Source organism: Nannospalax galili, unplaced genomic scaffold (assembly GCF_000622305.1).
Source record: "Nannospalax galili isolate Female #2095 unplaced genomic scaffold, S.galili_v1.0 scaffold127, whole genome shotgun sequence".
NCBI lineage: Eukaryota > Metazoa > Chordata > Mammalia > Rodentia > Spalacidae > Nannospalax > Nannospalax galili.
The window spans coordinates 8954499-8977988 of NW_008360326.1; the positions used below are offsets into that span (position 1 = coordinate 8954499).

Genomic DNA, 23490 nt, shown 5'->3' on the forward strand with positions numbered 1-23490 from the left:
AGAAGAACACATGTCAAAAAAAAAAAAAAAGTTCACATGTGAGAAAGAGATGGGACTATTTAAAGTCATCAATTAGAAAACATGTTTAACCTTGAAATGCCCCCTTTTATAGTTAACACCTTAACCTGTAACAATCTGTAGCATCAACCTCATTTAACTACTCTTCAACTCTATAAGCTTACATAATCGCAGTGAAAGACACGGGGAAGCAAAGTCAAAAACTGATATAAGGCTAATTTCAAAGTAAGTTTATGGAGACTTAAGGAATATGTTTTAATTCATTTACTACAAATGAATAAAAGAGATGAATTCTGACAACAGTAAATAAAAAGTTGAACTTGAAATGTAAAATTCAGGTAAAGGAGACTGGAGCAGCTACTGCAGAGCATTTAAGAACTAGAGACTGAGTATGAGCACTTGGGAGTTCAGCCTTGGCCTCACAGTGAGTTCCAGGCTAGCCTGGGCTACAGAGTGAGCCTCTTCCTAACAAACAGGAATTTTGTTTTAAAAAAAAAATGAACCAACTGCAGGCTGTTGATATAGATCAGCTGGTGCTGCACCTGTCTACCATGCACGAGGCTGAGCTCGATTTCCAACACACACACACACACACACACACACAGAACCAACTGCAAAGTTATCTAAGAAATGTCTATTAAAATGTACTAATATTTCACCATCTGGGTATAATAGCCAAAGAGAGCTTTTCTAAGTCATTTACTTAAATGTAAATGTAGATTTACTAAATCTACTAACTTGATTTTTACCTTATTTCTTTTTTTTTAAACTTTTCTAAAAATTTTATTTATTATTTTTAATTATGTATATGCGTGTATTGCTTGCGTGTAGGTAAGTGCACCCTTGTGGTGCAATGCCTGTGGAGGTCAGAAGAAGCTGTTGGATCCCCTGGGACTGTAGTTACAGACAGTTGTTAGCTTCCATGCAGGTACTGGGATTCGAACCTGGGTCTTCTGCAAGAACAACCAGTGTTCTTAACCGCTGAGCCATCTCTCCAGCCCCGATTCTTTATTTCTTAAATTTTATGTTGATGAATGTTTTGCCTGTATATATGTAAGTGCATCATTGTCATGCAATGCCCACAGAGGTCAGAAGAGGGCCTAAGACCCCCTGGAACTGGAGTTAGAGATGGTTGTTAGCCGCCATGAGGGTGCTGGGAACTGAACCCAGGTCCTCTGCAAGAACAGCCAGTGCTCTTAACCACTGAGCCATCTCTCCAGCTCTTTACCCCAATTCTTAATTACTCAAAATTCTTACCTGGAATTCAGCTGTTTTAGGATTATTTATGTGGACTGCATTTGTTGCGGAGATATCCAAGCCAAGTTTATCAGCAATGTCTTCTTGGGAACACTAAGAACACATAACATAGATTGGTGTGGAAAAGCAATGACTAAATTAAAATTTAGTATTCAATGCTATCAATGGTCTCATGCTATGTATATACGCTATGGTAATAATTAGCGAAGTTAAGGTAATAATAAGCGAAGAATTTAGTAAATTAAATTTAAATCATAATTCATCATTAATAATTCACGTACTTTAGACCCACAAAGGATGCAATTAAACAGAACAGCTCTCTTAAAGAGTTCTAGCCACAACAAAGCTTCCTGTGGAGATGTTTTAACCCATACCCAAGTCCTTCTTCTGCTAGGCTCCCATTTACCTTTCCAGTCTCATCTCCTGACTCCTTACCTGTTCTCTGAACTATACACTTTTTCCTGCCTTTATCTAAAACACCCTCCCAGTCCCAAATAGGGTCATACCCAGTGTTCTATTTCAAGTGACTTATCTTGTATCTCTAGTAGTATCAGCCAGAGATTCTCTCTCCTCCAGAACACCAAGCCTTTCTGGCTACCAATGTAATCCCTACTAGGGTATGTACTGACTTGGGGCAGAATAGCAAAACTGAGAGAATTCAAGTAGCTGAATTTTCCTCGATGTTCTTTCTAACTACTATTTAATTTCCCTGCACATGACTTGTGCAGCTCCTGGGAACAAACAAACTGTTAAACTCGTACTACCAAAACAGAAAATGTCTGTCATCCTCAAAACTAGGACAGTAGACGGAAGTTAGGAAAACAGAACTCACTGTGAGATACAACAAATCTAACAATGAATGAGCCAGGGGGATAATACATCTACAGTGCCTGACAGACTCTGCATACTCAGAGAACCCAACAGTGATCACAGCCAACAAGTCACCACTAAAAATAAAGAATTATCAGATCATTGAAAGATAATCCAAAACCTTACACTAAAAACGGTTATCATCAGATTACTAGGCTGTTTTCCAAGATTAGGACAATATTGCTCATTGTATTGTTCTAAAAGTCATCGTCAAGGAGTAGGCAGTCTCCGTATCACTTTAAAAAAAGAATGGTATCTGCTGTCTGCCAGGCTGTACCAGGGAAGCTGGAAGCAGTAAGTACCTATACACTGGATTTTTGGAAACCCAAATGAGAACTGTGGCCTTCACTGTATGCTAATGCCCACTCTAGCAACTCTTGCCTCAAACTCACTATGTCACCCAGGCTGGCATGGAACTCACAATCGCCCTACCCTGGCCTCCAAAGTGATGGGATTATAGCTGTGCACCACCACACTGAGCTTTGCCATGCTTTCTTGGAAAAGACTGTGAAACCGTAACCAGATACAGCAGAAAAGAGCTTCCTGACCTACTGTGGCTAGAGGGGAAATGTGCAGCACAGTGAAAACAGGCACTTTCCTCACAGCAAAGGGGCATTTTGTAACAAGATTTAGATATAATGTGATTAATTTAAAAATATAATTTTTATGACACAATCCACTCTCAAGCTGAGCTTGTTCTGTCATAAAAGAAAAGGCTCCACAGCCACAGGGCACAGCGACTGCATTGCTGTGTGCATTGCTCTACCATGACAAAGGACAAGGACAGCAATCTGAGGCAGTTTAAATTACACTATCCTGAAGGAGCAGCTGGGACACAGAAAGGAGGATGTTTATAAATATTAGCATTTATGTGCTTATTTTAACATGTTAGGAAAAATATAACCAGTAAATACAGTCCATAATTTTGACAGATTTTTGGGGGATGTGCAGGGGAGGTCTGTGCTGGATAGCTTTAGTGTCAACGTGACACACCTGGGTTGAGGGAGCCTCAATTGAGGAACTTCCTCCATTGTACTGGCCTGTGGCCATGTCTGTGGGGCATCATCTTGACTGCTGAGTGATATGGGAGGGCCCAGTCCACTGTGGGTGGTGCCACTCCTGGGCAGGTAGGCCTGTGTTGTATAAGAAAGCAGGCTGAGCAGGGGCCGGGGAGCAAGCCAGTAAGCAGTGTTCCTCCATGGCCTGTGCTCCAGCTCCTGCCTCCAGGTTCCTGCCCTGAGTTCCTACCTTGGGCTCCCTGATGAACTGTGACCCAGGAGATGTAAGATAAATAAACCCTTTCCTCCCCAAGTTGGTAGTGGTCAGAGTGTTTTGTCACAGCAATGAAGAAACAAACTAGGACAGGGTCTTTTGGAGACAGGGTCTCCCTATAGCCCCACCTGGCCTGGAACTTGCTGTACAGACCACACTGGCCTTGAACTCACAGAGATCCGCCTGCCTCTGCCTCCCACTGCTGGGACTAAAGGCGTGCATCACCACACCTGGCAACAGATATTCTTATAAGGATAAAGTAGGTATTTCATTTTAAAACTCAGCCAAGTGAAAAGAAACTACCACAATCTGGATGCAGAGATAGCAAAAATTATAATGTTGAAAAGTGACTTGTTGAGAAATCAAGGACCAGCTTTTTAAAGACTGTCACTCTTGGGGCTGGAGAGCTGGCTCCAGAGTTATGAGCACTGGGACTGCTCTTGCAGAGGACCCAGGTTCCTTTCTCAGCACCCACATGGGGGCTAACAACTGTCCATAACTCCAGTTCCAGGGGACTCCAATGCCTTCTTCTAACCTCTGTGGGCATTGCACAACATGGCTTCACTTACATACACGCAGGCAATATACACATAACATAAAAACAATAAGGTCTGGAGAGATGGCTCAGTGGTTAAGAACACTGGTTGTTCTTGCGGAAGACCTGGGTTCGAATCCCAGCCCCCACATGACAGCTAACAACTCTCTGTAACTCCAGTCCCAGGGGATCCAACAGCCTCTTCTGACCTCTGCAGGCATTGCATGACACAGGTGCACTTACCTACATGCAGGCAATATACACACACATAAAATAAAAATAATAAATAAAAGTTAAAATAATAAATAAAATATTTTATAAAAAAAAAGATTATCAGGGTCAGGCGTGGTGGCACACACCTTTAATCCCAGCATTTGGGAGGCAGAGGCAGGCGGAATTTTGTCAGTTCAAGGCCAGCCTGGTCTACATAGTGAGTTCCAGGCCAGCTGGGGCTTCAGGGAGACCCTGTCTCAAAAAAAGACAAAAAAGATTATCACAGCCGGGCATGGTCGCACATGCCTTTAATCCCAGTCAGCACTCAGAAGGTAGAGGCAGGGGGATCTCTGTGAGTTCAGTGTGAGTTCAAGGCCAGCCTGGTCTACATAGTGAGTTCCAGGCCAGCTGGGGCTTCAGGGAGGCCCTGTCTCAAAAAAACAAAAAGTAAGTAAACATAAGGCAGGGCAGTAGTCTAGCTAATACTCAGCCCACTGCTTCCTTGCCCTGTACACAATAAACTTTTAAAAATATATAAACCAAAGTAGCTGGGCGTGGTGGTGCACGCCCATAGTCCTCTCTTGCGCAAAAGGTGCTAAGATCTGTTTATAAACTTTAAAGAGACATTTTTTAATCTTGAAATTCTCTATTTAAACATTCATCTACCACAAGCATCTAGTCTATACAGAGATTTTAATGGTAAAATGCCTGTAGGAAAACTTACTTAAAATCTATCCTCTCTGGCCCTTCACTTCTTTCCTCCTCAGCAATGAACAATAAATGTGTTAAAGTGACTGGACTGAGCAGACTGCTCAAAGTTACAGGCTAGTGTTACAATTCAATCACAAGCTTTGGCTAAAAACCGGCCTGGGCTGGGATCTTGGGTACACAGCTGACTGGGTGCATGGGGAGTGGAGGGATGGACAGACAAGTAACTCAAATTGAACTGCTATAGAAGACAGGAAAACTTATTGAGGAAAAAACACGGGATCATTTAAAAACAGCTCTTAGCACAGAGCAAACGCCTCCCTACAGAGCAGCCACATGGCAGAAGACACCTTATGTGCTCCTGCAAGACACATGGAGTTCACAGTCACAAAATCAAATGCCCTACAACAGAAGGCAGCGAAACCACATGCCAAAGCTTTAACTGCAATTAGTTTGGGTATGAGATATAGAATTAGAAGTAAAGAGGGGAACGCTCGTGCTTCACTGTGCTCTGTAAAGCTGGAATCCTTCAAAATGAGAGTATGCTGATTCTGATGTCCCGTACGTATTTTACGTCTCATAGCTATACTTTATATTCCAACATATATAAGATGACGCTCACAAAAGAAATGGATGTCCCTACACGAATGATATGACACTGAGCCCAGTGTACACAGAATGAGACAGAAGTCAGAGCAGTGCTCTAGCCGCCAGAGGCCAAGATTCTTGACCGGATTCTGCTGTCTGTAAAGCGTGTTCTTTCAGCTTCAAGCTTCCTCACTGGAAGTTGTATACAATACCTGGTACACAACAGACACTCAGCAGATGTTGAATGAACAGATGCTGAATCACAAAAGTCAAGGCTTAAACTAACTAGGAAATCCATGTAGTCCCTTAAATATGCTAAAAGAATCAGATGGGTCCTTAAATACTCTAAAAGAATAAGAACTTCACAGGTGGGGTTGGAGGACAGGGAAATAAGCAGTTTCCCAATCACAGGCTGCTAAAACAAGCTTACTGGGATACTCAAGAACTACAACATAGGCACCACAGAAATACTCAGCAAGAGGGAAAAGCCTTATAAACTGCATGCACATTTTATTCTTTAAAACAGTCAGTCTGATGGGGGAGGAAGATTTCCTTCTGATTCTGTAATAACATTCACTTCCTGATTTAGGCCTTTTATGTCAGCTTTTCAACTCAAAGCAAATGTTTGTGAACATGTTCAAAGACAAAGAAATAAGTCTAATACGGAACAGTCTCCAAGACCTTAACCAGGGCGGCATCTAGTGGGCACAGCCACAACCAAATTAAGACCAAATATTCTAACTTAATAAATCTGGTTATGAAATTCATTGTGAACCTTCCACACTTACATCAAACTATAAAATACTTTGTCATCTGTCACTTAAGACATTTCCCCTAGGCCTTCATGTTTTTTTCTAGGACTATAAACAGAAATACTCCAATATTTCTTTTTAGGAATTGTACAATCTTAAGTAGCAAGGTTTTTCTTCTAGAATTTGGAAATTTCAGCAGGCTAGAGTTTATAAACTCATGAAGACAGAGAATCAACAATTCAGGTATTAAAAGAAAGCAATCAGTTGGACAGAAGCAGGCTTGAAGACATACCAGAGCAAAAGTCAGAGCTTCGGTGAAGCCAGCAGCGGCCATGTCAAGTCTGAGGAGTTCAGTGAGCTTATTGAGAGGAAACTGGAAGGGGGGGAAAAAAAAATCACTGTATCTCAATAAAATCAGGTCTGATTTTCTTAAAACATAGACTTGCAGAGAACACATTACTAGAAAGAAAGCACTCTCTCCCTCTTACCAGCATGTTCTAATACCATTCCATGGCTGTCCAGCCTCCTCCCACTCCACCTCTCCCACACATATCATCTGCCTTCAGGCCCAAGCTGAGAAAATGAATCTCCCAGTTAGAGATTCAACAAGGACTCTGCACTCAAAAGCTATCTTCCTTCAAAGATCTAGCCATCACAGGTTTTCAACTTACTCTAATCATTTGGCCATCTGTTTTGTATCCTCCCCACAGCAAATACCTCTCATAGCAAAGCATGTCCAAATACTGCTTAATTCCCAGGTTCTGTGCTTCTTGAAGCCCTCCTGGCATTCGATAATCAGTTTCTAACAATAGGAGTATTTATATAAGGGTGCAATCTTACTTGATTAGCTATGGTGTATGTTTTTGGCATAGTCATTTGAATGTTGTTATAGCCATAAGCGATAGCTGCATCTTCCACAATATCACAGGCATGGATAACATCAGCTCTGGTCGGAGGAATTTCAATCTCAATCTGATTACCATCACCTATAACTTCTGACTTCAAATACATCCTGGTTAGGAGCTTGGCAAGATTCGAGGGAGTCTCTCTAAAAAGAGAGTGTAACAAACCATAAGTTTCACTGGGTTATATAAAACACGCACATATTTTGTTTTAAAAGAGGCTACTACCTAAAATAGTAACTTTCTTTTTAAATTCTATTAGATATTAAATATCCTATCAAAACCCTCTTCAAGCACTCTTTCAGGAAAAATATCCTTCTACGTATTTTACACTTGAATTCTCTCCCACAGTAAATAAATGAGGTTTTCAAAGCATACCTGATTCCAACTTTCTTGTTAATTAAATCAGCTCTCACTATCTCCTTTCTGTAAGCCAATTCCTTGGAGAGAAAAGAAGTTTGAAAACTTAACTCATTTCTCATCAGATACAGCTCTAGATGCTTTCTAATTCAATTAGTTGTTGCAGTTGCAATACCCAGCCAAGAAATTATTCTTAGAGTCGCATACTGAAAAGAAACCTGATGTTTTGTTTGTTGCTACATCTGATTCATATATGAATACTCTACTTGCTAAAAGATTTCTACTACTAGGAAGTAGTATAAAAGCCAAACACTTTTCTCTTTCACCTGGGCATTCCAAACACCCCCCGCCCCCACCACAACATTACCATATTACATCATTTCTACAGTGTTTACAAGTCCTGCTAAATATGTTCAGTCTCATGCAAGCAGTGTATATTCAAGTGTCATAATGTACCATTCACCATACTTTGAGAGCTAGAAATACATTTTCTCAGACCAGTGTTGTCCTGAGTTTGCTCCCCAGGACCCACATGGTAGAAGGAACTGACTACCACAAGCTGTCCAGTGACTTCCATTTGCATGTTATGGCACACCCCTTCCCCACAATAAATGAATGTAATTTTTTAAAAGCCACATTTCTCTCTTTCCATTTCCCAAGTGGAGAAAAATACAGCAATGTCCTACAACCTGCCTATCAATCTGTTCCAGGAGATAAAAGTGGGTGGGGCTATTTCATAAATTAGCATTCACTCTACTTCAAATGTCATTCAACTTTACCATCTTCAGTGAAAACAAACATGCATAAAACCCCAGCTTTCCAACAACTTGGAAATAGCTTATGAACACTTCTTATCACCAAATTACTCCCATCAGGATACCTGACATTAACAAAGAAACATGTACCTGTAAATTTTGAAACCTATATTGATCCAAGAAGGGGCCATGTGACAGAGTTACTCAAAATGTAGACTTGAGGGCAGAGGCATCACCAACACCCGAGTTCTGTGACAAGGACAGACTTAAGGTCTCCATAGCAAGCACAGTGCCACTAGACAGACTCAAGCCCAGTCTGCATGGCACCGAGATTCCCAGGTAAGCAAAGCACTGTAGTTTTAGTAGATATACAGAAATGTAAATTTTATTTATTTTTAAAGGTTTATTTTATTTTTAATTACGTGTATGTTTGAGTACAGGTGCCCAAGGACACCAGAAGAGGGGATAGCTCCCTGGAGCTGGAGACAGGTAGTTGTCAACTGCCTGATGTCGGTGCTGGGAACTGAACAAGCATGCTCTGCAAGAGCACTAACACTCTTAACAACTGGGCCATCCCTCCAGCGCCAGTATTCCCACTTTACAGGTAAGGAATTTAGTTTTAGATGCCTAATTGGCCCTACATCACAGCAATGGTGGGCTGGGACCGAGTGCTGCTGTATTCCCAGTGCTTACAAAAACAATTGCCAAGTAATAAGCATTCCAGATAGTTAGTAGTGTGCATACATGAAGGAATGAAGACACAGGCAAGTGGAGAGTCTGCCTGGAAGGCTCACACCATTAACCACCAGTCTCTGACTCACGGCCACTGACCTCCAGAACCTTACTCTTTTCTATAAACTATAAAGTACCAAGATGGGGACAAAGGAGAGAGAAAGGGACATTTACAGTGTTTGAGAAAATCCAGTGTTTCAAGAACAAAGTACTTTCTCTAGGGGCTCCTTCTGCTTTGGTAAGACAACCTAAAAACAGAGGAAAAAAATTCACAAATGTCGAACACCTTCTTCAGAAAGCCCATCATTTTCAATTTATGAAAGCTCTCTATAACATATACAAGTGAGTTCAAGACTCCATCTATGTGATGAAAAAAGGAAATGAAATTTTAAAGCATATTTCTCCTTTTCTTTATAAAATTATATATTATTAACATTTGATAATTTTTATTAAAAAAAAAAAGACTTAGCCAGGTGTGGTGGTACATGCCTTCAATTCCAACACTCAGGAGGCAGGTCTGATCTATATTAAAAGCAAAGAAAAAAGTTTGGGTGTGGTGGCACGCACCTGTAGTCATTGCACTTGGGAGGCAGAGGCAGGTGAATCTCTGTGAGTTCCAGGCCAGCCTGGCCTACATAGTGAGTTCTAGGCCAGCTGGGACTACAGTGAGACCCTGTCTCAAACAGACCAAAAAAAAAAGCAATCACAAACTCTTCCCTTCCCGCACCCCTAGCCTTGGACTGCAGCACTCTGTCCCTTCATGTACTTAGTACTCAGACCTTCAAATTCACCACATGACTTGATGTTGCACTTGGAAAGCACTGGACTGCTGAAAACCCTGAAACTATTGCCTTGAAAAGAAGACCAAGCTTTTAGTGGGATGTGACTCAATAGCAGAACACTTGCCCAGCATGCAGAAGGCCCCAGGTTCCATCCTTGGCACCAAAAAGTGAAAACAATCTGATGAGCCTGCTGGAGAATGAGGGACAATTGACACGTTGACTCCACTGCCCAGAAGCAGATATGTAAGTTGGGCTATTACTCAGCAGCCAAGTTATGTACTACACTAATGTGTGTACACTCAACAGAGATTTATAAAGCTGGCTCAAAGAACCGAGAGATGCCAAGAGAATCATGAAATAAATGATTACCATTTTAAGCCACTAAGTTACCTGGGCAGTTGGCATATAACAAAAGTATACTCATAATAGCTGCTAAAATTAAAATCAAGTTTGCAGTTCAGTACTACAGTACTTGCCCAGCCTGTGTCATACCCTGGGTTCCAACCTCAGATTTACCAACAAAACAACAAAATCCTCTAAACCAATAAAAGCTGATATTATAAACATAATTTCAGTTATACAGTTACATACTTATTTTCACTTTGATAATCTAGAATAAAATACAGAACTAGGTGGGGGAGATGGCTCACTGGATAAAGGTACTTACTGTATAAGCCTGGTGATCTGAGTTCTGTCCCCAGAATCCACATTAAAATGGAAGGAGAGAATCAACTCCACAAAGCTGTCCTCTGACTTCCACACATAGACCCACATACATACATCACAATATACACATGTGCATCTACACACACAACAACAACAATAAAATTTTAAAGACTACATTGCTAAACATAAATGTTTTCAGGAAGAACATTTTGATCATGGCTGGCTTTATTGTACTTTAAAAACTATTTTATGGGGACTGGAGAAATGGCTCAGCAGCTAAAAGCACTTACCTCTTTTATAGAGGACCTGAGTTCCATTGCCCACCCATGTCAGATATCTTACAACTGCCTATAACTCTAACCCCAGGGGCTCTGATGCCCTCTTCTATCCTCCATGGGCATCTGTACATGTACACACACACACACACACACACACACACACACACACAGATAAAAATATTATGGGGCTAGAGAGATGGTTCAGTGGTTAAGAGCACAGGTTGCTCTTGCAGAGGACCCAGGTTCAATTCCTAGTACCCATACTGTGGCTAGTAATTGTCTGTAACTCCAGTTCCAGTGGACCTAACGCCCTCTTCTGACCTCTGCGGGCACTGCGCAACATGGGTGCACATACCTATATGCAGGTCATTACACTCATACATATAAAATAAAAAATAATAAAATATAAAAAGAAAACATTAAAAAAAAAAAAGTTACAGTCTGGGGAGAAATGGGCAAAAGCACTTGCTGCCAAGCCTGATGACCTGCGTTCAATCCCCAGAATCCACATGGTAGAAGGACCAATTTCTGCAAACTATCCTCTGGCTTCCACACATATGCCATGACTACATGTGAACACACACAAAAATAAATTTAAACAAAACCCAAAAGAGTATGCTATGCTCTGATTCACTTCATAAGTGACAGGCGAACAGAGGAAAATCCAAAGGAAAAAAGCTGACCAGAGAATCACCTTACTGAATTAGAATCACAACTAAATGACTGTGATATTGTGACATTGTGATACTGTCCCATCTTAAGTTGCATGTGCACACTCCAGTACTCGGGGAAGCAGAGGCAAGAGGATCATGAGTTTAAGGACAGCCTTAGCTACACAAATTACAGGTCAGCCTGAGCTACAAAACAAGATGCCATGGTGCACACCTGCAGTCCCAGCACTTGGGAGGCAGAGGCAGGTGGATCTCTGTGAGTTCAAGGCCAGCCTGGTCTACATAGTGAGTTCCAGGACAGCTGGGGCTACAGGGAGACCCTGTCTCAAAAAGACAATAAATAAATAAATAAATAAATAAACAAACAAACAAACAAAACAAATAAATAAATATAATACCAGTGTAGATTTTTTTAACCAAAATGCTGTTTTAATAACTATCCTTAATACTAAACTAGTCTAAATACATTTCGAATTATTTATTACAGTGATGGCCTTCAGCAATTATTATTAATTCAAGTGTGAATACACTAATCTGATTTGTAGGCTGAGTAATCTTAAAAGGGATGAAAATATAAAGTACTCAGTTAACTAGTTAATAAGAGAATAAATTAGTTACAGGCATCTTATACTACCATGTAAAATACTGTATTGGCAGCTATAGTCAGACTATCTAAACAAATCCTAAGTGTAAAAGGAACCTACTAAACATTCCAATGACTCAAGAATTCCCTATAGAAAGGCATATAATAGTAACACCCACACTATGAGGTAACTGGGAGGATGGGTTCATATGAGGCACACAGAGCAGTGCCTATTGTAAGGGTGGGTGGAAAGATGGATTGATCAATAGAAACAAGCAGTCAATAACCAGTGTTAGTACTACTGACATCATCATCATCTCTAAAGAACTTCCTGGATATGCAGATCCTAGTCTATAATGTACATGCACATATGTAAACAAATGTACATGTTGGTATACTATAACAGAAATCAAAACCAAGAAAGGATAATTTGAATAGAAAGAGAGAATAATTTTTGTCTTTTTTTAAAATAGTGGATATGTGTATTCAACTTTCTGTGTTTTGAAGTGACAGGAATCGTTTCTGCGTTCCATCAGAATCTAGTAAGTTTTGTCCCTTTTGGGAAGTGACTGTAAGAGTTGAGCTTCCTTTTTAATTCCATAGACCAATAGTACAGTGGGCACTGGACACAACTGGACACTGATCTGTTGGATATGCTGAAGAAGATAATACCATTATTGTTCTTGGTAACTATTTTTTATTTTGCTACAAATTTTCTAATGAAACTTAAAAAAAAAAAAAAAACTTACTGGAAAGGTATTTGATTTTCCATTAGGAGAAACTACCTCCGCTGCTTCAACCCTGAAGAGAAAAAGAAAAAAAGTCAGAAACTAAATGCTCAAGAAGGTGAGCTATAAATTCTCAAAATGTACCTGGTTAGTAATTCTTTCATCTGGTTCACAACCGCAACCTCAACACATTCTATTACATTCTAGCACTGTTTTCACCAGTTTTCCTATACACAATATTGTTCTACCATTCCAAGTCCCAGGGCTTCCTCCAGAATTCCTTTAGGCAGCGTCTACCTAGACAGCTTATTTCCCAGTGTGTAAAGCATGCATCCTATACAGAATCTTTAACACTGATGTCTAACCCAGGCTTTACTAAGCTATTGCGTTGCAGGACAAAACCTAACTGATAAATCTCTGAAATGCAAATTATAGAAACAAAACATTTCGTACAGCCTACCTAATTTCAGCCATGTTTTTAAACTTTTACTTTGAATTATAACTAACGGTCAAGTGATGCTAATACACAGGGAGGATCTGTCGCCTTGCTATACACTCTAGACCCACATTTAGCTATTTCTCTATCTTTACATTCTCAAATCCACTACTTGTTAAGACAGCTTAAATATCATTGTGTCCATGAGTCCTTCCCCGACTGGCCTTACCAGAGGCCAAATGCCAGAACATAACCAAAATACTTACCACTTTTTACTTTACATATTATTTAACTTAACTCCCCAAACAGAGTCTATGTTCTAGTTACAGAAGCCACATTTTTCACTGTCATAATTAGCACAAGGAGGCCTTAGAGCCTTGGCTTCAGACCAGAGGCCATCAATAACACTGCTGAACAAACTTACGTGAACTGATTTTCACAGTATTCACTGAACATGGTGACGATAATGTCAAGGACAATTTTTGCCTGCAAAAGAAAAAAGTTACAAATATTATGATAATTTACAAGTACATTCTCACATCATTCAGATAGTAATGAACAGTTATCATAATTTAGTTTTCAAATATCTAAAAATGGACCTTTACATGCATTCTAAGAAAGGAAGTAGAACAAAAATTTAGGAGCAGGCTTGTTCTTATCTTCAGGTGTTCTGCATTTAAGCAGCTCTCTGAGCGTTACAACCCATGACTGAGACAAATCATTTAGCTTCCCCACCCCCAAACCTTGGATCATGAGATTACAGAGAGACAAATGGCTAGTCACTGGAGCAAAACGTTATCAGCTTCATAACTCTGAAGCCAGACTGCTGGAATCCTGGCTCAACCACTTACTGACGGTGTCTGAGTTGGGATGAGTGGACTCACACTGCATCTCAGTTCTCTTACCAGTTAAGTGGGGATAATAAAAACTCTATTAACTATGAGAATGAAATGCACTAACACACACAAAACTTGTGGAACAGTGCCTAATATGTAGTAAGGGCCAGATGTGTTTGTTAAATACAAAAAAAAAAAAATCTTTTGAGACAGGATCTTCCTGTAGCCCCAGCTGGATTGGAACTTGCTGTGTAGTCCAGGGTAGCCTCAGTCCAACAGAAATTCACTGTTTCTGCTTCTCCAGTGCTGGGATTAAAGGTGTATATCACCATGCCTGGCCCAAGTAATTTTTTTTTTTTTGGTGGGGGGATTGAGACAGAGACTCTCATCACCCCAGCTGGTCTAGAACTCACTATGTAGACCAGGCTGGCCTTGAACTCACAGAGATCCACCTGCCTCTGCCTCCAAGTGCTGGGATTAAAGATGTGTGCCACCACACCTGGCTGTAATTTTTAACTGAAAAAAATTCTTAGGGTAAAAAAATACTTATTAGGATTGCTATTGTATAGTTAGCTCTGATGTAAACGTCAGGAAATATAGCTATAGTCGGTTTGTGAATTTAAATGTCCAAAAAGTTTACACAGTAAAATCTATATTACTCTATTTTTAGAGGTTGGGAAAATGATGAATCAGCAGGTTAGAGCACTGGCTACTTTTCCAGAGGACACAGGTTTGGTTCCCAGCATGCATGTAGCAGCTAATACTCCATAGTTCCAGTTCCAAGGGATCTGATCCCTTCTTCTGGCCTCCATAGGCACTGAACACAGGGTGTGCCTATGTACGTGCAGGCAAAAGAATAAAAATCACACACAAAAATAATGTTTTTAAAAGACACAAAAAAAGTCTGTACTGAAAAGTCTCCAATCGTAGAGGTGAATGTCACTTACGTATCTTCTACACACCAGTATTCTCCTGTCATTACAGGTAATCTTCCCTAATTTCTGTAAGAGCCAACTCACTCTCAGCTTTACTTAACATGTAAAGAAGACATGCGTCACAGAAAAAAAAACTTTCCTAACAATCAGATCCAACATATGTGGTCATTATAAAGTGGGTGAACAAGCATAGTCTAGATATCTTTATGTACATACACTCTTCATCAGTTTACTAAAGAAAGTATTTTTCAGCCAGTTCTCTTGGTTGGTTGGTTGGTTGGTTGGTTGGTTGACTGGTTGGTTGACTGGTTGGCTGATTGGTTATTTTTTTGATACAGGGTTTCATATAGCCCAGGCTGGTTTTGAACTTGCTTTGTAGCCAAAGATGACCTTGAACTCCTGATCTCCCTGCCCATCCCAAGTACTGGCATTACAGGCATAACCTACAATACACAGTATGGCCAGCTCAATTTTAAAGCAAAATTTCACTAAGTATACGAAAGTATCAAATTATTCAGTGTTTAAGCTGTACATAGATCCTATGGTACACTTTCAGTTTCTATTTTAGAATCATGCATCTGGCTAACCCTCCCACTAGTTAAAGAGCTCTTTCAAGTCAATAAACACGCAACTCATTAAATTCCTGGCACTGGAAAGATATCAGGTGCTTAATAAACATTTATAAATTAATGAAAACACCACAAACAAAGTATAATCTACACCTTAATTTTCAAAGTTTCTAAAATATGTCCCCACCTACAACAAACATTTGATATTTTAATTGCATAGTCTTTGTCCAAATGTAAAATATAATCTGACAGTATTAAAACTGGCTAAAGATTTTATTTACCTTAGTGAAGTCAGTTCCTGTGCATTCAATAAATACATTTCTAGTATTTACTGTTATTTTTGAATGATTCCCTGTAAACAACAATAAGAACAAGTCTCAGAAATATATTATGTACAACAAAGCTCAATAAAGCAGAAATCACATTTTAAATTTAGAACACAATCTAAGCCAATCAATACTTAGAAGGGGATATACAACTTTTTTTAACCTTAAGTTTTGGAGACAGGGTCTAAGTAACATAGGCAGACCTGGTCTCAAACTCAGAACAATCCTCCTGCCTCAGCCTCAAGTACTGAAATTACAGGTATGAGCCATCACACTTACTTACAGAATACGCAACATTTGAAAAAATATTTATTGTTGAATTTGTGTGTGTGTGTGTGTGTGTGTGTGTGTGTGTGTGTGTGTGTCCATCGCACTGTGGTCTGTATGGAGGGCAGAGGGCAACTTTCAAGATTTGGTTCTCTCCTTCCACCATGTGGGTTCCAGGGATCAAACTCGGGTTATCAGGTTTGGAGGCAAGTGCCTTTACCCACTGAGTCATCTCACCAGCACCTGGATGCAAACTGGAGAATACACATAATCTTCACCACAGTCTTGTGACATAATTGCAAACACAAAAACTAAAATTTAGAAAGATTAAGTTATCTGACCATGATTATAAGCTATTAAGCAATAAAGTTAACATTTGACTCTAGATGTAGTTAACTCTGAGGCCTATGTTCTTAACCACTAAAACTGCCAGAGTCCACAATCTCAAGATTTCCCTTCCCATTGTGTATTGGTTAAAGCTCCTTCTGATCTCTAAAAAAACAAAAAATCAAACATCTATTGTTCAGACATTAATTTGTGTAAACACATTTAAAGTGCTTCATAAAAGAATCCTTTATAAATGAATTAAGAGTACAAAATTTGGAGCCAGGCATGGTGGTACACGCCTTTAATCCCAGCACTCGGGAGGCAGAGGCAGGCGAATCTCTGTGAGTTCAAGGCCAGGCTGGTCTACACAGTGAGTTCTAGGACAGCTGGGGCTACAAGGAGACCCTGTTTCAAAAAGACCAAAAAAAAGTATAAAACTTGAATTAAAAGTTTTAGTTTGGGGGCTGAAGAGATGGCTCAGCAATTAAGAGCACTGGCTGCTCTTGCAGAGGACCCAGGTTTGGTTCCCAGTACCCACATGGCAGCTAACAACTGTCCGCAACTCCAGTTCCAGGGGAATTTGACACCCTCTTCTGACCTCTGCAGGCATTACATGACACGGGTGCACTTACCTACATGCAGGTAATACACTCATCCACACAGAATTTTTAAAAGTTTTAGTTTATAAAACTACAGATAAGAATTTGAGAAAGAGACTTACTGTTAGTATTAAAATATCTAAATTAAAGTAAAAAAGGGCTGGAGAGATGGCTCAGCGGTTAAGAGCACTGGCTGCTCTTGCAGAGGACCTAGGTTCATTCCCAGCACCCACATGGCAGCTAACCATCATCTGTAACTCCAGTTCTAGAGGAACCCAACACCCTCTTCTGACCTCCACTGGTACCGCACAACAAGGGTGAACTTACATACAGGCAATACACTCATACACATAAAATAAAAAACATAAATATTTTTTAAAAAATTTGAAAGGGCCAGCAACTGGGGGGGTGGGGGCTGTAAAGGCTTGAGCTCAAGCCCCAGGACCCACATGGTGAAAGGAAAGAAGCAACTCTCAGAAATTGTCCTCTAACCTCCACACCCACACAATAAATGTTAAAAAAATTAAAACATCAGCATCCTTTAGAGGAATGTAACAGAACTCAGATCAGCATCCAAATATTAGTAGTCATATATGAATAATACTTAAGTACATAAAGATCAGCAGTTAAAGGTCCTGAAAAAATTATATAAAAAGAACTGTTAAAATAAAATCTACCAAAGACTTGAGATTCTGATTAAATGCTGCTGACTGTGATTCAGTCAATTCTACTGAGAACTGTACAAAAGGACAATTAGAAGAAACTGCAAAAATCCACGACATTTAGAAGTAACTCACCATTTATGATTGGAGGCATCGAAAGGACAACACCATTGCTATCATATATTACTGGGAACAGGGGTTTATTTTCAATGATATGTAAATAATGTTTAAGTTGGTTATCACTCTGAAAGGAAATTAAGTTAACAAAATTGGTTTTTTTATTTCTACTATAGCTAGCTGACACATTAATTTGGTATTTACAAAGAGGAAAAGTCAAAAAACAGCAAAAATGTTCCAAGTCACAGAAAGCTATACAGTTATCAAAGTTACAAGTATTAGCATCTTAATGTCAGTGTACAACATCCTATGGGGAGAGGTGAGAACACAACTGAGTCACTGTCCAAGAGTAAACACAGATTAGCACCAGTACTGCCAAGTCATCTCAACATGCAAAGCTATCACAAAATTCATGCAGACATAACACTCATAAGAATTTATGAATTATCATAAAATAAAAATGAATAAAATAAAATAAAAAACTGTTTCATTGAAAAAAATTAAATAAATTTTGGCTTAGAAGAGGGTAGATTTCCAATGATTTCTGAAATGGCCTAAGCATTCTTCTGCCGTTTGTGCTATGCTCATGTGAAGTAGAGCTCTCAGCACTGATGATCATAAAAATCAAAGTAGCAATCAACTCTGAAAGTCCTACAGCATCAAATATTGAGTCAGAACTTAATTCTGTATGTGAAAAAAAGACTCATCACCCAGGCGTGGTGGCACATGCCTTTAGTCCCAGCACTTGGGAGGCAGAGGCAAGCGGATCTCTGTGAGTTCAAGGCCAGCCTGGTCTACATATCGCGTCCCAGGCCAGCTGGGGCTACAGGGAGACTCTGTCTCAAAATAGATCAAAACCCCACAACTCATCAATCTCTGTAATATGTACTTTGCTTTCATCTTTAATAAATGGCAAAACTATATATATAAATATATAAATAAATCTATCAGAAACTGTTTTAAAATAAATTTATGATTTATAATTAGCAAGTGTTTGATTTATAGTCCTGAATTCCTGAGGTTACATAAGAATTTCTCAGGCAAAAAGGGGTCATGAGTGGAAAAGTTAAAGAAGCCTGTTCTAAACTCAATCAGTTTTTCCTTACCTCAATCAGACACTCCTTTTTTTAAAAAAGCATTCATTACCTTTCCCTAATTCAAGACTTAGCTTTAAAGGCATTTTATGATTTATGCAAAGCTACTGCATGAAAATTTTTAAAAACTTAAATGCCTTATTTGTAAAATATGGATAAGCAATTCCCTCAAAAAGACTGTACTGAACCAAAGTAATGTATGTTAACTGCAAATTAAGAAGGGACGACACAATTGTCTATTTTATTTTTTGTTAAAAACAAACAAGGGGCTTGCCTGGGTGTGTGGTCATGCACACCTTTGATCCCAGCACTCCGGAGGCAGAGGCAGGTGGATCTCTGTGAGTTCCAGGCCAGATGGGACTACAGAGAGACCTTGTCTCCAAAAGACTGAAGGAAAAAAAGAAAAGAAAGGAAGAGGCTAGAGAGATGATGGCTCAGTGGTTAAGAGCATTGATGACTGTTCTAGCAGAGGACCTGGGTTCGATTCCCAGAACCCACATGGTGGCTAACAACCATCTGTAACTCCAGTTCCAGGGGAATCTGATGCCCTCCTCTAACCTCCAGGGACATTGCACGACACAGGTAGACTTACATACATGCAGGCAATATACTCATACACAAAAATAAAAATAAATATTTTTAAAAAGAAATAAATAAGAGCTGGAGATATGGCTCACTGGTAAGAACACCGGCTGTTCATGCAGTGGACCCAGCACCTACATAGCAGCACACACCTGACCATAACTCCAGTTCCAGGGGAACCAACACCCTCTTCTGGCCTCCACAGGCACTGCTTGCACATGGGTGCACTTACAGAAATGCAGGCAAAATACTCATACACATAAAATAAAAAGAAAATAAATTTAAAAAAAAATTTTAGGACTGGAGAGATGACTCAGTGGTTAAGAACACTGGCTGTTCTTGCAGAAGACCCGGGTTTGAATCCCAGCACCCACATGGCAGCTGACAACTGTCCATAACTCCAGTCCCAGGGGATCCAACAGCCTCTTCTGACCTCTGCGGGCATTGCACGATACACGTGCACTTAACCTGCATGCAGGCAATACACACATACACATAAAAATAATAAATACGAAAAAAAATTTTTTTTTAATTTTTAAAAAAGAATATTGGGTCAGTGAGATGGCTTAGCAGGTAAAGGTGTTTGCCTGTCCACCTGACAACCTGAGATCCATTCTCAGAACCCATAGTGGAAGGAAAGACCAACTCCCCCAAAAATGTCTTCTGACTTCCACACATGCATCACATGCCTACACACACATACACACACAAATAAATAAACAAAAGAAATTTTACCTTGTATATGTTCATTAGTTCACAAGCTGTATATTCTTTGGTCTTATTCAGAGGCCTGAATTTGATATCTGAAGGACGCTTCGCAGTGTAAGTAAACGGGCCTGATAAAGTATCCAGGTCATGGGTGCCAATAGCAACTAATGCTCTTTTCCTAAATGTTGAGAGGAAGAGGGAAAGGAGGAGGAAAAGGAAAGACGAGAAAAAGAGATCTCAACATTTGCAAGCAGAAATTCTGAAGACAGCATAGACTATATGTTTTTACATTGTACTTTAATCACTCCTTAAAGAGCCCATTGCTGCTACATTACATCTTTACTGGACTACAAGTTCTCATAATCATTACAATAATGAGAACATAAAGCTAGTTAAAATATTAGTTCAACAGCTAAAGCAAATTCCTTACCATTACCCCTTCCTAAGTATTACATTCCTACGGCTCCATAAAATTAGTTTAACATGGGGGCTAAAGAGATGGCTCACCAGTTAAGAGTACTTAGTGTTCTTATAGAGGATCCGAGTTCAGTTCCAGCACCCACATGGTGGCTCACAACAATCTGTAACTCCAGCTCTGCCCTCAGTTCTGACGTCCTTTTCTGGTTTACAAGGACACCAGGCATGCATGTGGCAGACAAAATGCTCATATGCAGAAAATAATTCTTTTTAAAAATTAGGGGTGGAGAAATGGCTCAGAGGTTAAGAGAGCATACTGCTCTCTCCAGAGAACCCGAGTTCAGTTCCCAGCATCTACGCTGGACTGCCTGTACCTCCAGCTCCAAGGGATCTAACACCCTCTCTGGACTTCATGAGCACCTGTATTCACATGCATATACCCCCAGACATACATATAATTTAAAATAAAATACATCTTTTTTCTAATCAGAAGCCTTCTTCTGACCTCCACAGCATATATTATGTTTTTTTTTTTAAAAAATGACTGATGGGCTAGAGAGATGGCTTGGTGGTTAAGAGTGCTTGTTGCTCTTGCAGAGGACCCGGGTTCATTCCCAGCATCCACAGGGTGGCTAACAACCATCCATAACTCCAGTTCCAGGGGATCTGATGTCCTCTTCTGTGGGCTTGCACAGTATGGGTGCACTTACATACATGGAGGCAAAACATTCATACACACAAAATAAAAATAAATAAATCCAAAATAAGTGTAATGCTCAAGAAGGCTGGAAGAGTGTGACGGGATTGCCATGTGGGCACAGGGAACTGAACCCAGGTTCTCTGAAAAAACAGCAAGTGTTCTTAACCCCTAAACTACCTCTCCAGCCCCAAATTGTCTTAATAAAAAATAAAAAAATTATTTTTATTTTATATGTATGAGTATTTTGTCTGCATACATTTAAGTACACTGGGCAGTTTTAACAATCACTGCACTAGAGAGAACCACGCAGGGGATTATGTACCATAATGTAAAAACAGTAAAGCAGGGCTGGGGGTGAGGCTCAGCAGGAGAACTCAGGCTAGAGCACTTGCCTAACAATGCATGCAGGTTATACATTCATACACATAAAATAAAATAAAATACTTAAAAAAAATAGAATAATCAGTGTTAACCACTGAGCCATCTCCGCAGTACCAATTTTTCCATTTTTAAAATGCCAAACTATCCTTCAAACTACCACAATTTCCATTTGGTAATGTAATCCATTAATAATGATTTGAACAAGGTTAAGGAATATAGCTCAGTGGTAGAGTATTTGCCTGACATACACAAGAACTTGGTTTTGATTCCCAGCATGCATAAACAAATAAACAAACAAACCATGCATACATAATAAATTTTTAAATTATCTGAACAGAAAGAAAAATAAACAAAAAAAAATTTCTAGGAAAAGAAAAATGCCCTATGGAGTATTCCAAATATATCTGATCCTTCACACACAGAATATTTTTAAAGAATTTTATTTTATTTTTATTTGTTTATGAGCATATGTCTATGTGTGCACATGCACACGTGTGAGCAGGTGGCCACAGAGGCCAAAAAAGGAATTGGATTCTCTGGTGCTGGAGTTTCAGGTGGCTGTGAGCTGCCCCACGTGGGTCCTTGGTACCAAACTCCAGTCCTCTGAAGGGTGGCAAGTGCTCCTAACCACTGAGCCATCTCTGCAGCCCTACAGATACCATTTCTTAAACAGCAACAAATATCTGTCTAGAACAACTAGGTGAAATTCTCCCATACCACTAGTTTAAAAATGCTTTGAAGCCAGGCATGGTGGCGCACGCCTTTAATCCCAGCACTGGGGAGGCAGAGGCAGGCGGATCTCTGTGAGTTCAAGGCCAGCCTGGTCTACATAGCAAGTTCCAAGCCAGCTGAGGCTATAGGGAGACCCTATCTCAAAAAAAAAAAGACCAAAAATAAATATATAAAAAAATATATAATGCTCTGAAAAATAATCTACAGGAAAGGCAGAAAAGGAGAGAGATGGGTTAGAAGGTATGAAAAAGAAGGAAACAGATGGGAAATGAGAGGAACAGAAAGGAGATGTGGAGGAGGCGGGCAAGGAGGAAACAAGACAGAACCACACACCTGCAAATATTCTGATGTAATTTCTCTTGAAGTTCAATGAAGCTGTCATATCGATCTTTTGTAAACTTTATATTCCGGAGAACTGCTGCTACAGCAAAAGGGCGTATCTTAGCTGTCTGAAATTCATGTCATTAAGATAGTGAGTATGAAGGCTTTCCTCTATCAAATGCCACAGAAAGTAAGCTGTGTTGACAGGTTCAGAGTTTGATTCAAACAGGCATATGTTCAGATTCAATCAACAACCAAGTGGTAAGCAAGAGACAAAAGCATTATCCATGCAGAATTAACATTCCTGTAAGACTGCTGAAAACTTACCACATAATTAAGGAAATTTTAATCTTTAAATAATTTGCTCAGGCCTTATTTTTACCAAAATAACCCCTCTAAATGTTGTACTCCACCACCCCAGCCCTCAAGCCTTTTCTTTGTCATGTTTGATTTGGCTTTTTTTTTTTTTTTTTAATGTGTATGGAATGTATTGCCTTCCTGTGTGTAAGTGCACCCATGTTGTGCAGGACCCACGGAGGTCAGAAGAGGGCATTGGATTTCCTGGAACTGGAGTTCCAGCCATTGTTAGCCACCATGTGGGTGCTAGGAACTGAACCCAGGTCCTCTAGCCCCTGATTTGGCTTTTTAAAAACAGGTCTCTGTTATGTCCCTCAGGCTGGTCTCAAATTCACTACATAGATGAGACTGGCCTTGAAGTCCTGGTCTTCCTGCCTCCACCTCCCAAGTTCAGAAATTGCAGGCATATACCACCACGCCTGCTCAAATGTGTTTTAAATAAGCAATTGATTTT

The 23490-nt window shown here is 39.8% G+C and overlaps 1 protein-coding gene across 2 annotated transcripts in view; it reads right to left on the reverse strand.

Annotated features, from left to right (window-relative positions):
* The window catches only part of Farsb (phenylalanyl-tRNA synthetase subunit beta), a 73596-nt gene that overhangs the window by 38583 nt on the left and 11523 nt on the right, over positions 1–23490 (reverse strand). Inside the window, exons 5-14 of one of the 2 annotated variants that reach the window (XM_008825813.2) lie at positions 22692–22807; positions 20156–20306; positions 17763–17871; positions 15728–15798; positions 13531–13592; positions 12692–12743; positions 7494–7555; positions 7054–7261; positions 6506–6586; positions 1276–1368 (exon numbers count right to left, since the gene is read on the reverse strand). In XM_008825813.2, coding sequence (XP_008824035.1) covers positions 1276–1368; positions 6506–6586; positions 7054–7261; positions 7494–7555; positions 12692–12743; positions 13531–13592; positions 15728–15798; positions 17763–17871; positions 20156–20306; positions 22692–22807 — 1005 coding nt within the window. The remainder of the gene's footprint in view (positions 1–1275; positions 1369–6505; positions 6587–7053; positions 7262–7493; positions 7556–12691; positions 12744–13530; positions 13593–15727; positions 15799–17762; positions 17872–20155; positions 20307–22691; positions 22808–23490) is intronic. The other variant, XM_029559989.1, reaches the window with a different exon arrangement.